The 14988-nt window shown below is 35.0% G+C and overlaps 1 protein-coding gene across 3 annotated transcripts in view; it reads left to right on the top strand.

The window, feature by feature from the left end:
* The window catches only part of LOC114339667 (moesin/ezrin/radixin homolog 1), a 298913-nt gene that overhangs the window by 240788 nt on the left and 43137 nt on the right, over positions 1-14988 (top strand). For all 3 annotated transcript variants that reach the window (XM_050657231.1, XM_050657230.1, XM_050657229.1), the window contains 3 exons: positions 3377-3651; positions 9654-9884; positions 14639-14976. In XM_050657231.1, coding sequence (XP_050513188.1) covers positions 3377-3651; positions 9654-9884; positions 14639-14976 — 844 coding nt within the window. The remainder of the gene's footprint in view (positions 1-3376; positions 3652-9653; positions 9885-14638; positions 14977-14988) is intronic.

The following is a 14988-nucleotide window of genomic DNA, read 5'->3' as shown; positions in this document are numbered from 1 at the left end:
AGTTATTGCACATTTTTAACTACAGTTAAGAATTTAATATTCACCATTGGCGCGCATACGGGTAATATGAGCCGAAAAATACGTAATTTAATATGAAGCCAAAAATGTATAAAAATTAATTTTTTTTAAATTGTACCAAAACGCCCCATTATTTTTGTCCGACAAGTGATCCAATATGCATTACACATGTAAAAAAACAGTACAAAATAAAAATAACATCTGTGGTAATAAATAAAAAAATTTCAGGAGATTGACATTTTCGGCGGGTCCGACTGCGCATATGCCCCGTGAAAATTGTCCGACAAGGTTACCACATTATTGTAAAAAGGTTTTATGGTAGATACCGTTAAAATTATCCATGTGGTAATAAATTTATTATTTTCATAAATTTTAAGTTATTTTTCGGGTGTAACTTCAATGATATTATGCTAAAAATGATGGTGTATCGCATATTTAAAATGCGTTTATCTCGAAAACGGTTGAGTTTAGGAAGATGAAAGAAGTATACCTTTATTAAGTAAAACTAATAGGAAAATAAAAATTTTAATGTCAAAATTATACAGAGTGAGGGATAAAAAAAATTGAACGTAATAAATGAGTGCTGAAAGGCATACGTGGCGCCCTCTGGACAATGCATAATTTTTGGTAAGGAATTTAGATTTCTAGACCCAAGAAACCCCCAAATATAAAATTTCATGTTGTTATCTCATACCTATCAGGAAATATTAAATAATAAATAAAAAAAAAGTTTAACTTTGACACCCTGTATCTCGGCTATTATAAACTTTGTACTAAGGTAAGTTAGCTTAAATCGGCCTATTTTAACCTCAGGAACCTGATGTTAAGCTATGGCCCATTCTTTACCAAACACCCTGTATGCATAAAAATTACTTCTTCTTTTAATTGTACCAAAACGCCCCATTATTTTTGTCCGACAAGTGATCCAATATGCATTACACATGTAAAAGAACACTACAAAATAAAAATGACATCTGTGGTAATAAATAAAAAATTTTCAGGAAATTGACATCTTCGGTGCGTCCGACTGCGCATATGCCCCGTGAAAATTGTCCGACAAGGTTACCACATTATTGTAAAAAGGTTTTATGATAGATACCGTTAAAATTACCGATGTGGTAATAAATTTATTATTTTCATAAATTTGACATATTTAGCGTGTCCGACGCGTCATATGCCCCAATATTTTTGTCCGACAAAATTGTTTTCGTTGTTTATATGATAAAATTCATTGATTAAAATAGAATGACCAATGTGGTAATAAATTTTTTTCTTGCATAAAATTGACAACTTCGTCACCGCTTGACAGACAAACGCCCCACTACCATAATGCGCCAAGCTCAAAATTTGTCCGACTCCACCCAAATAACAAGTACAAAAAGTTTCAACGGTGTGGTCATAAATAATAATTGTATATGCGGGCCCAAGGCCTATAAGGGGAATATAAATATAGACGAATTGATTAAAGAACGTTCCCACATCACGGGTTTTATGCAAAAAACAAAATCCGCCAGCTATGTTACAGTCCGTACACATGGCAGCGCTTCAACCGGCCCATAAATTGCGTTCTTGCTCGACAGTTTTGTTCGACGAGCAAGTCTGTTCGAACAAAAATGATTATTGCATCATGTTTGCAAGCAAGCAAGAACGACAGTTTTCAACCCACACACTTTCGTTTTGCGTCATTTTTGTTCGAATAGACTTGCTCGGCTAACAAAACTGTCGGAACAATAACGCAATCTGTGGGCTGGTTAAGGGGGGTTGAAATATTTAATTTTTTATTATTTCAAATAAAAGTGCATACTTTCAAGAATGCTCTCTGAAAATTTCAGATTGATCGGAGTAAAATTACCAGAGATACAGCGTGTTGAATATCTCTACCTTCGGCTCGCTTTGGCGCGACTTCGCACAGGTACGCTTGAGCGTAGTGAGAAACGTTAAACAACTATTCGCCTTCTCTTTTGTAGATTACCCCGCGATTCAAAAAACATATTCCAATGTACATCAATTTACGATTTGGCAGACAAATAATGAGATGAAGATGCAGTTGTCAAAACTTTAAAGGCATTTTTCTCAAAACTGCTTTTTCAAATGCGGTGGACATTGTAACTGAAAAACTACTTTCTACCTGAAATTTTGCACAGATTTTCTTTAGACATTTCATGAGGTAACAACTTCGAGATATTTTTCGTTTTGTGCTTATTTTTTGTTCAACAATAATAAATCTGATTTTCACAAAATTTTTACCAAAAATTTCGATTTTTGACTTCTGAGTCATACAAGAAATTCAAAAATCATTCAAAATAAAAAAACTCGAAGTTGAAACGCATAAGCTAATTAAATCTTTTTGAATTTTTTGTTTCGTATGATCCAGTGACAAGTTCTGATGTCCACCGCAAAATCCATTTTTTCTTGAGCTGCCTGTCAAAATTTATTACCAATGGCAAATTTTTCAATATTTTGGATTGAATTTTTTTTAAACATTCTTTGAATATTACCTAATATGCTTGTTTAATTTAAAAATAAAATAATTCTACCATAGTTTCGAAAAAAATTCACAAAAATGTGCTTGATTTGTTGATTTCAAACCATAACCCCCCCCCCCTTAAGAGAAGAAACCAACATTCATAGTTCGTAGACAAAAGAAAATGAAAATGATAATGAAAACCAATCGTTCCCTTCTTTCGGTGTAAGAAGAAAGTAATTACCGTATTGTCTGTATTCCGTGACATGTTGCAAAGATAAACCCATACGCAAGCTTTTGGTCATCTGAAAAAAGGCGAAGAACCTATTGTGTGGAAACTTTGCCTTAACCCAGTTTGTGCATGATACTATGGGCAGATCCTATACGGACACCAATATGTTTTGAAATAGCTATGATTGATATCGACGATTTTGTCTGATCAAGTCTTTCACATATGCCACATTCCTGGCTGTTGATGCATTACTCAATGCACCTGGTCGCTGCTTATCATTCATCTTCTGTCTTCCACTCGTTGTTTTAGACATCCATTCCTTGACAGTTGGATACGCAAACCATGCGTTTTCATAAACAACTTGCAGTCGCATATAAATTTGCAATGGTTGCAAGCCTTCAGCACACGAGAATTGAATTGGACGCTAATTATTTTTGGACGGTCAGTTGAGTGATTGCAACTGTTTCCAAAGCTAACCTGACCAAAGATACTTTTCAATTGAACAAGCGTATACTTATTATAAATTTTTATAAATATGGCGGATTTTTCACAACTAAGAACTCCCTGCAAGAGTCCTTCGGGTTCATATCTGTATACTTGATGAGTAACTACTACTTTTTTAAAATTATTTGTGGTATAATTAGTATTCTTTTTTCTTATAGGTGCTGAGTCAAGATTTGAAAAAAGAAAACCCATTCCAGTTCAAATTCCGTGCCAAATTCTACCCCGAAGACGTCGCCGAAGAACTCATCCAAGATATCACTTTACGCTTATTCTACTTGCAAGTGAAGAACTCCATTCTCTCCGATGAAATCTACTGCCCGCCCGAAACTTCCGTCCTTCTGGCTTCGTACGCCGTACAAGCCAGGCATGGAGATTATGATAAATCAACTCACACGCCAGGATTCCTAGCCAACGATAGGTTGTTACCTCAAAGGTAAGAACAATTTATATTAAGACACTAGAGTATAAGTCACTAGTAAGACGAACTAGAGATCCGAATTCGAAAATATTTATCTACTTATTTAGAAATTTTCCCGTGAGAAACCTAACTATGATAGCAATTTTTTTGAAAGACAAGAAGAAAAAAAATTGGTTAAAACGTACATAGATATCTTCGCAACAATGTCAATAAACAGTGGGATTATTCGATAGAAATAAAAAGCGGCGTATAGCAAAATCTCTCCCTTCTATCTAATCAGCCCTAAACATCCATCTTTGGACCTAGGTCTCCCGTTCCTTCTTCCATGCCTCTTTATCTTGGCATTTTGACCTGGCGTGTTTCTTCAGGTCATCTGACTATCCATTTGTGGCCTTTCCCTTTTTCGTTTGTGATTCCACAGTCTCCAATGTACAATCATCTTAGTTCATGTTTCACCCTTCTGCCTTTGGGTATGTCCGAATATCCGACGAACTTCTATTTAAGCTTTGCTACTTGGGTTGAGAGATCTCTCACTTTTGTTTTGTTACGGATCCATTCGTTTCTTTCCCTGTCTGTTATTTTAATGTTCAGCATCTGTCTTCTCTCCCTTCATCATCATCATCAGTGGGGTTACAGCTCTTAATGAGCCAAAGCCTTCTTCAGAACAATCCTGCATTCGCCCCTTGCGCCACAAACCTTGTTCTTTTATGCCTCCATATATTCGTCTTAGTATTTTTCGCTCGAAACGTTTGAGCAGTTCTTGGTCATTCTGTGTAAGTGACCAAGTTTCTGAACCATATGTTAGCACTGGTCTTACTAGTGTTTTGTATACAGTCAGTTTAATTTTTCTAGGCGTTTTTTTAGGTCATCTGTCTTCTTAAGCCATAGTAACACTTGCTATCTTTAGTTAGCAGCGAGCCTAAGTATATGAAGGTGTTGACACCTTCCAGTTCTAGGTCATCAATTATTATGCTTGTAGGTATCGGGTTGCTTGACCTAGTGCAACACATATATTTGGTCTTTTGAACATTTATATTTAGCCCATTCTCTGTGCAGATGCTCTTAACGACCGAGATGCTTCAGTCAGAGATTCTGTGGACCTACCTATGATGTCTATGTCATCTGCGTACCCGACAATTTGTACTGATTTGTTAAAGATAGTACCATTCGTAGTAATCTGGGACTCTCGAATTATTTTTTCTAATGCCAGGTTAAATAAGAGACACTATAGTTCATCACCCTGTCTTAGTCCATTTTTGCAATGGAAGGGTCTTGAGAGATCGTTTTGGATTTTTACCATGCTTTCTGCACCTGTGAGTGTAAGTTCAGTTAATTGGACAAGATGAAACGGTATTCGAAATTCTACCATAGCAAGTAGAAGTTTATTTCTATTAACGGAGTCGTATGCGGCTTTGAAGTCAACGAATATGTGGTGGGTGTCGACACCGAACTCTAGGGTTTTTTCAAGGATCTGCCTCACTGTAAATATCTGGTCCGTTGTTGATTTATTAGGACGGAAACCGCACTGATATCCTCCAACTATTTGTTCGGCGTAGTCTCTTCTCTCCCTTAGTCTCTCTTTTATTGCGCTATCTCTCATTGTTCCTCTGGTTCCTTCTCTCCATTCCAATGCTCTTGTTCCTCTCCGTCTTCTATTCCATGGGACATAGTGCTGGTTTTGGGCATCAGTTGTCTTTCATTTGCATTACTTCCCCGTACCATAAATTTTTTTTGTATTCAATTGTATCTACAGTATTGTAAATCCTATCTGTTCTTCTTCTTATTTATTCACTTGGGATGTGATCAAGTCTGGATATCCGACACGCTCTGCTTGGATAGTCCATTTCTACCACTTAGTTTTTTCTGTTCTTTCATCGTCATTTGCTAACATTCAGATACTTACATTAAAATTGGTTCTACAACCGACTTGTAGATATTGTCATTTTTGTGGGTAAACTAATTTTAGGAGACCAAAGTAATGAGTTCAGCGTTTGTACCACATTTCGGCACTATTGTGTTTTCTGCTGAATGTCTCGTTTCGATGTTTCTTAGTTAGTCTTAGGAGGATTATGCTTAGGACCTTTTTTGTTTAAAATATAATGTAGAACATTTTTTATTTTGAATACAACACGCTAAACCACACAGTTTTAGAAATATTGACGAAAAACGTAAAAAACTACTAATTTGCCGACTTCTCCCCTCCGCCTCCCCCCCCCCTCCAAACCTGACTCAAAATGGTGTAACTTTTGATTGAACAATATGTCGATCATATAGAACAATTTGGTGTTGAAGGATAACTTTCACTTTGGATCTCTGGGTTTGTGTCTAGTTATACCAAACTATATAAAAAATACTACAAACTAATATCTTTTTAACAAAGATCATAAATGGAAAGGATGACCATTTGAGATCCTACCCACGCCTTTAATGGTTCAAACGGAAACAATTAAAAGATATTTAATTATAAGGAAGTTCAATAAGCGATATCAGGTTATCGCTATAACTTTGTAACATTTTGATAAGAATATTCCTTATTTATACGTTCTTAATATCGCATCTTTGACTACTTAAATTGACACACATTTCTAGTCATCTGTCCCCTTACAGCTTCCAATTAACTCGAATATGAGAAAAGTCATTAAATTACTAATCCATTGGAGTTGACCGTTTGTCCGTTGACTGTCGCAAACCTTTTGACTTTGAAATCTTTAAGCTCTGAAAACAAATTCATAATCTCGATCCTGAGTTATTTTTTCTTTCTCCCCGTTTTCAGCCTTCATAAAAACAATTTGTAGCCTAAATTCACCATATGTGGATTAACACAGCTGGGGTAAGAAGCTCAAGTTCAGTTCGCTATTGCATTTTTACATTTATTTACTCTAAAATTTAAATTAGATACGCACAAAAGTTAATTATTGATTTCCCCCCATTGTAAAAGTCTAAAGAAGCCGATTTCTTATGCTGCTCAATTAGTCAGTTTGGTTAGTTACCAACCAATCGCGGAGACGCACAATGTAATCCCGTCTCAATTCATATTTCTCTCGTTACTCTCGTATGTCCATAATTTGGACAATCTCACGTTTATTACGCAAATTATTTTCAATTTTCTCACTATCACGATTAAGCTTGACACTCAGAACGCTGTCCTAGTTTACTCACAGTTCGCTAAGACATAGCAAAATTGTGTATTATTAAAATTCGTAATCGTTATTATTGTACAGTGTTTGTGTTATAAAATAAAACATTTATCTCCATTTATTATTCATTTCAAGCCGGATTTACACCTTGCTTCGACTCGACTCTTCTTCTTCTTCAAATGCAAATCCACTAATGGATGTTAGTGATCACATTTTCCATTAACTCTCTGTTTCTTGCAATGTGTATCAGAGATTGTATGTCGTTAATCCCTGTCCATTGCCTTATGTTTCGGAGCCAGGACATTTTCTTGCGTCCTATTCCTCTCTTGCCTTCAATTTTACCCTGGATTATAAGTTGAAGGAACTGGTATTTTTCGTTTCGCATGATGTGACCCAAATACGCCGTTTTTCTTTTCTTGGTGTTTTCGTTCTTGGTTGATTCTTTTAAGGACATCTACATTTGTGACTTTCGCCGTCCATGGTATCTTTAGGATACGGCGATAAAGTCACATTTCGAAGGCTTCTAATCTGTTTATATCCCTCGTTTTAAGTGTCCAGCCCTCTATGCCATATAGCAGCACCGACCACATGTAGCATTTAGTAAACCTTAGTCTCAGTGTAAGGTCGAACTCTGAGCAGGTCAGTACCTTCCTGAATTTTACGAAAGCTTGTCGAGCTTGCTCAATGCGACATTTTACTTCCCTGTCCGATGCCCAGTCTTCAAAAAGCCACGTTCCCAGTCTTCAAAAAGCCACGTTCCCAGGTATTTAAATTTGCTCACTCGTTCAATGGACTTAGTATTCAGTGTTATGGTGATATGGAGATGATCATGAATTTGGTATTTTTGGTATTAATCTCTAATCCCATTCACTTACTGTATTCTCCGATTATAGTGAGATCTGCTATGTTGTCGCAAATTAAGACAGCATCATCAGCATATCGTATGTTGTTGATCAATACTCCATTCACTTTGATTCCCATCTCTGCATCTTCCAAAGACTCTTGAAATATGGCTTCCGAATAAATGTTAAATAAAATAGGGGAAAGCACACATCCCTGCCGAACACCCCTTCTTATATGTATGGGTTTGGATATAGAATTGTCTATTTTTAATTGTGCTGCCTGATACCAGTACAAGTTTTCAATGCATCTTATGTATTTTTGGTCTATATCAAGCTTCTTGAGGATCTGCATTAACTTCTGATGTTGGACACGATCAAACGCTTTCTCGTGATCTAAAAAGCACAGGAATACGTCCTTCTTCTGATCGTTACAATTTTGGACCAGGACCTGTGTTGCTACTATTGCTTCTCTTGTTCTTAACGACGTTCTACACCTTCGTTGCGGGGTATGCCTCTCAGAGGAAAGGGGGGGAAACTTATATGCAAGCGAAAGTTGGTAACAATGCAGTATTTTCACTTTTATTTAATAATGGTACGGTAAACAATCCTCATTTATTCCTTACAAAAAAACCTTTAATTTAAGCACAAATAATTAAAAATCGTAAATTTGGCTCAAAAGTTATTAACTTTTTAAGAATTCCCATAAGAGCCCATGTTAAAACTTAACTTTGACCCTTAATAGTAATTAAACGGCACGGTAAAACAATTTTTAAAAAATCAAGTCTTAGTTATTTGAAGTAAACTATAACATACTAAAATTTCATGCAAATCCTTAATTCTTTGCCGAAGGTGTAGAACGTCGTTATTTTTAAAGTGTGACTCATCAGGCTAATGAGTCTGTGATCCTCACATTTTTTTGCATTGACTTTTTTGAGTAGGGGAATAAATGTAGAGAGCAACCACTGTTGAGGATAGCAACCAGTTTCATAAATAAAATTAAATATTTTATGTAGTGCTGAAATTCCCCTTTCATCCAGTAGTTTGAGTATTTCTGAAGGGATTTCATCTGGTCCAGGTGCCTTATTGTTTTTTCAATATAATATTACCTTTTCTATTTCGTCTTTAGTGATTGAAGGGCCAGTCAGCTGGTCGTCTGTATAAACTTCACTCATGGGTCTTTCGTCATGAAAGAGCTCCTGGATATAGTTTTCCCATATATGAATTTTCTCTTTTTCACGGTTGACGTAAATTCCGGTCGTCGTTCTGTCGTTGTAAATGTTCTAATCTAGATCGGTACATTGTTGCTCAAGCCATTCATTTTTTGATATTCTTATCTTTGCTTTTATTTGCCTGTTAATGTTTTTCCATACATATTGCTGCCATCTTGGTTATTCTTGTGTCGTCGTCGTTCATCCATTAGTAATAGTATTTCTTCTGTCATCCATTTTTGTTTCTTGTTCTTTGGTTTGTACCCAAAGTTGTTTTTCATGATGTCTGTTACAGCACTTGTAATCATATTCCATGTTGGTGTTAGATCTTCGGTAATGTTTGTTGTCAATATTTGAATTTGTATGTTTATTTCATTACTTATTTCTACTTGTATCATTGGATGTTTAAGTTTATCCAATGCGATCTGTTGTTGAGTTTCAGGCTTGTTTTTGTATGAAAGAGCGATCTTTATGACGGCCACTAATAGTACATGGTCAGAAGGCACGTCTGTAATCAAAGAGTCTTCCTAATCGACCACTACAGAAGCTGGTTCCCGTTTTATGTGAAGAACAAGAGATATTCACCAACTGGTGACTTGGAAGTCAATTTACCAACTACTGTAGTTCTAAACATAATCAGGCCTTTACCACTTTGGTTCAAACGGAAGCAATTAAAAGATATTTAATTATAAGGAAGTTCAATACGTGATATCAGGTTATCGCGTATTTTATTTTTTTGCCACCAAATAAAAAATAATTTCATTTTAGAAAAACATTTTAGCAAGAAGATACATTTAGATTTATTTAATAATCATACCAAATGCTTTTAGGGTAATGGATCAACATAAAATGTCAAAAGATGAATGGGAGAATAGCATCATGACCTGGTGGAAGGAACATAGAGGTATGTTAAGGGAAGATGCCATGATGGAGTACTTGAAGATAGCTCAAGATCTAGAAATGTACGGAGTTAACTATTTCGAAATACGTAACAAAAAGCAGACAGAATTGTACTTAGGTGTCGATGCGCTTGGACTTAACATTTACGAAAAAGATGACCAGTAAGTAATACATAATTTAATACATAATATACTGTGATATCACATTAAACCACAAATATTATCTTCATATCCTCTGTAAGTAAAACCACAAATATCAAACTAGGAAAATCTTCAAAGACAGTATTAATATCTGCATTTTATCATTTGTTTATTTGTTGATGATTATCTAACTTTGTAGAAGTATGAAGTTATTAGGTCATTACAATGTCATGTGCATTTATGTAGGAATAGCAGGTAATTTAATTAAAGCCTTAAAAAATGAAATATATATGGGAGTAAATATACGAACAGTTAATTTGGCACAACTTAACGCAATTATCGAGAAGATTATTATTTATTTAAATAACCACTTACAGCAATAACCCCAAGTTATCTAAAAAACCAAATTTTTCTTCTTTGTTACAAATTAAATCGTTGTGTAAACGATGATCTACACAACAAAATTAAATCCATTGAAATGGTTTTATAAAGAACTATTTTTCATAAATAATTAGTTCATTATAAAATGAAACCAGAGCCGTCTTATATTTCAGTTCGTTCAGAGGAGCGCCATAAGCACCTTTAACGGGTTTCGAACCTTGTTAGATTCTCACCAGAAAGTGCATATAGGTATATGACTATCTCTGAACAAACAAACAAATTGGGCTGCGAGTATCGAATTACAACAAAACAACGTTATAAGGGTGTCATGGCGACATCTGATTAAAACAAGCAAAAGTTTTACTTTAAGAAAATTAAAATAATATTAAAAATAAAAACTTTATTGGGAGAAGGTTTTCTGGTAACACCTTCGTGGTTTATAAAATTTGCAAACCAACAAATGCTGGAGCAAAGAAGGCCGAGGGAGATCTAAAAGTTGCATCTCAATTCTCGCCTGTCCAACGCGGTAAAATTACAGTTAGGAGTAAAACTAATAGAAATAAATAATTATATCGTTCTAAAATGAAACAAGAGCCATCTTATATTTCAGTTCGTTCAGAGAGCACCATAAGCACCTTTAACCTGTTTCGAACCTTGTTAGGTTCTAATCAGAAAGTGCATACATCTATGACTATCTCTGAACAAACTGAAGCAAATCGAGCTGCCATTTTTCAGTGTGACACCCTGTTACTAATTACAATAAATTTTGTTTGCTTTTAGTCTAATGCTACTGAGCTAAATGATTAATTCTGTATATTGGCTGGCAGCAGTCTTAAGATTTGCATTGTTCCTATCATATCTGATAATTTTCTACCTCTTTAGATGCTTTAGTTGTGTAAAATAGTCCGGAAGATCGATCATTTATTATTTAATTCAAAATATGTAATATATAATCATATTTTTTTGGCTGTGTTCCCAACATTTCAGCAATTAAACATGTAGTTGAAAACAACATGATAAATAGAATATTTTGAATAGTTTACCTTCGTTTACATATATTTATTTAATTCTACATATTTCATTCAACATTTGTAAGTTATTTATACTGTCAGATAAGAGTTTATGATTATAATTGTTCTGAACATATTTTTTTTACTTTTTAAAGAATTTTACAGTAAGATATTAACCTAAAGGGTATTTTAAAACAAGTGTGATAAAATTCATTTGAAACAGCAATTTTTTTTAAATAAAATTACTTATTCTTCCTTTAAAAAATACAGAGTGGAACAGCGAAATGGAATAAATTCAATAATTAAGAGGAGCGTGTTAAAAAAAACGCTGACATTTTTTGCAAAAACAATTTGTCATGTAACAGTGGGCAATACCAACTTTCTTATTTCAAATACAACATCCTGTATAATATTCAAATTTTGGATTCCTCGTAATAGTTTAGACATATCTCATGTACAAATCCATACAGATCCAAATAATAATGATGGTGGTCAATATTGGAAAGAAGAAAGCACCTAGGAAAAATCAGACCCATCTGTATTTGGCCTTTGTTACCTATAGACGGAGAGGCAAAAATCTCTCTGAATTTACTAAAGCTAGTCTTTTCACAGTTGATTACCGTAATTGTGTAGAGAAACATACTGCGGTCGGTCAAACGAAACGTAGAACAGGTGGTACTCACAGCTTGTCAGAGTTGCTTACCTGCGGAGGTAATTAAATCCATTTACTAAGGCTGAAAATCAGTACCCACATTCTAAATTGAATATAAATAAAAGGTATTATATTCGGTCAGCTGTATGACGGGACAGAGCCGGTCGGTTGGCCCCAATGAACGTACAGGTTTATTCACTATATTTTGACCCCCTTGGGAGCGTTCAAGTATTACGTAACGCGGTTTTTGAGGATTTTTGACCCTCCTCCCCCCCTACGTAAAGCACCTTAATGGGGCGTTCACGTATTACGTAACGCAATTTTTGAAGATTTTTTAACCCCCCCCCCCCCACAACCTGCGTTACGTAATACTTGTAAACTGCTTTATTTACAGAATTAGAAAAAAATGTAAAATACAAAAGTTATTCCATTTTTTAATTATGATTTTTGGACATATATATCGTACTAGTGACGTCATCCATCTGGGCGTGATGACGTAATCGACTATTTTTTAAATGAGAATAGGGGTCGTGTGCTAGCTCATTTGAAAGGTTATTCAATTCTCTATGCAGTAATATAAACATTAAGGTCATTATTTATGCAGAGTGTCCAAAAATTTTTTGGACTGCCTGTATAAGCAATCATGTTAAAAGTTTATATTAATGAATAGGTAATTGAATAACCTTTCAAATGAGCTAGCACACGACCCCTATTCTCATTTAAAAAAAATAGTCGATTACGTCATCACGCCCAGATGGATGACGTCACTAGTACGATATATATGTCAAAAAATCATAATTTAAAAATTGAATAAGTTTTGTATTTTACACCCTTTTAGGAAATTCTTTTTTAGTAAATTTTAGCTTTAGTAAATTCAGAGAAATTTTTCAGAGCTGCCTCTTGGACTACTACCTAAACATCGGCTTTTGTCAGTTTAATGAGATGCCGCATATATGATATGAGATATGATACATTATTTATTACAATGACAGATAAATTTACGGAATTAAATTTTGATTTGAATCATTTATTAATTTAATGCATTATTAATAATCGAAAGATATATTAAACATGTGGCATCATTAATCTTTTCCCTTTTTACATACAATAATATTTTGTGGTAATATGACTACATATTTGTTTTTGCTCATGTAGATATGTAATAAGGAAGATGTTACATGTGTTGTGTAGTTAATCCCTGTATTTTTTCTGTACTACTTTCGCAAGAGTTGTGTGACTTAAGTGCAGAATAACTTTATGTGCATTAAACGTATTACTGATGTTTTCAATCTTCGCACCAATAATACCAGATAGAAAGAGAAAGGTAGATAAGAACCAAATAAAAGCAAAATCTAATACTACTACGACATTCTCTGTGCCTTTTCATGTATACTTTTGTTGAGAAGTAGAAAGTTCCAAATTATTTTACACAACGGGCGTTTTTTAGATTATGTATGAAAAAATCAGGTGCAATCTAGTACCAGTTAAGACAAGAGGTGGAATGTCGGTATTAGGTTTACTTCTATTTGAAGAGTGCGCTAGACATTTACAGACTGAATGGTTGTGTATTAAACACCACTATATGAATGGATATGTTTCATGATTCTCATCGCTTCTGCTTTGCAAGTAACCTGTATCTGATGAAGCCAAAAGCCTGAAATATGTATAATACAGTGGCAAGTAGATGTGATAAATATTCCTCTTCGTATATTGTTTGTATACATATATGTATCATAATATTTAGTATTAGTTCAAAATTCTTCATTTTATAATCATTTCTTTGTTCTATTACTAAATCTAAAGGAATCTTTAGATATATTTAAGTAAGAATTCACAGATCTCTTGTGTATGCCCTACAAAAATGTTTTTGGCTTTAGGGGAGGTTTTATCCCTGCTATCGAGACTCATTTGGATCGAGGCCTTGCTAAACTTTTTGCTCACTGCCTCGCTTGCTGGACCCCTTTTGGGTCTTGGTGATATTCATCGAGATTTTACTACTTTTTAGTAGTTCCGCTTTATCTTCGAAATTATGGCTTGTAATATGTTCGACAGCTTTCGTATGAATGATGCTATGTACTTTGTTTGTCCATGGTCCATTTTTGTCCCACGAGAAGCTAGAAAATGGATGGTTACTTAAGGATGGAGTTAAGCTGTAAAGTTTGACTCGGTTGTACTCATCTCACAGAATTTGTACCAGCACCGAGTATAAAGAGATACTTCCTAACTACCAAGTCTCACGGGTCTCGAAGAATCTCATAAATCTAGATTCTGCTGATCTTCTCCAGTTATCTACATCTTCCATCTCTGTAGCCTCGGTGCTTACTTCGCCTTAAACCACCTCTTCATTGATCTTCCCACTGACCAACACCATAGTTCTACTGAGCGTTCTGTTATTCTGTTAATAATGTGTCCCGATATCCTTCTCAATATCTTTCAAAAATAAGGTTTATTGTTTTTTCTGTAATGATGCATGTTTCTGCGCCATATTGGGCATATGCCTATTGGTCGTATATGTTTTCTTTCGCTATGTGATCACGAGCTTAGAGGTGTGCATTCCCAAGTATTTGAACTCCATCTTTTGTTTAAATTTTTACCAATAATTACGATTGTACTTGCCTTTAGAGCTCGTGCTCTATTCTAGGGGCGCGGCCCAAAATAACCATTACGCAACAAACTGAAACAATATAATCAATATGCAAGAAAAATCTTTACCTATTTTTTTTTAATTTCAGACTTACACCTAAAATCGGTTTCCCGTGGTCGGAAATCCGCAACATCTCTTTCAACGATCGGAAGTTCATCATCAAACCCATCGACAAGAAAGCACCCGATTTCGTTTTCTTTGCTCCACGCGTGCGCATCAACAAGAGAATTCTCGCTCTTTGTATGGGCAACCACGAACTGTACATGCGCAGACGTAAACCTGATACCATCGACGTGCAACAAATGAAAGCGCAAGCGCGTGAAGAAAAGATGGCAAAACAACAGCAGAAAGAAAAGCTCCAGTCTGAAATAGCGGCAAGAGAAAGGGCCGAAAAGAAACAGCAAGAGTATGAAGATAGAATCAAAGGTAATGCTTAAA

Source organism: Diabrotica virgifera, chromosome 7 (genome assembly GCF_917563875.1).
Source record: "Diabrotica virgifera virgifera chromosome 7, PGI_DIABVI_V3a".
In the NCBI taxonomy this organism is placed as follows: Eukaryota; Metazoa; Arthropoda; class Insecta; order Coleoptera; family Chrysomelidae; genus Diabrotica; species Diabrotica virgifera.
This window is presented reverse-complemented; position numbering and strand designations above follow the sequence as displayed.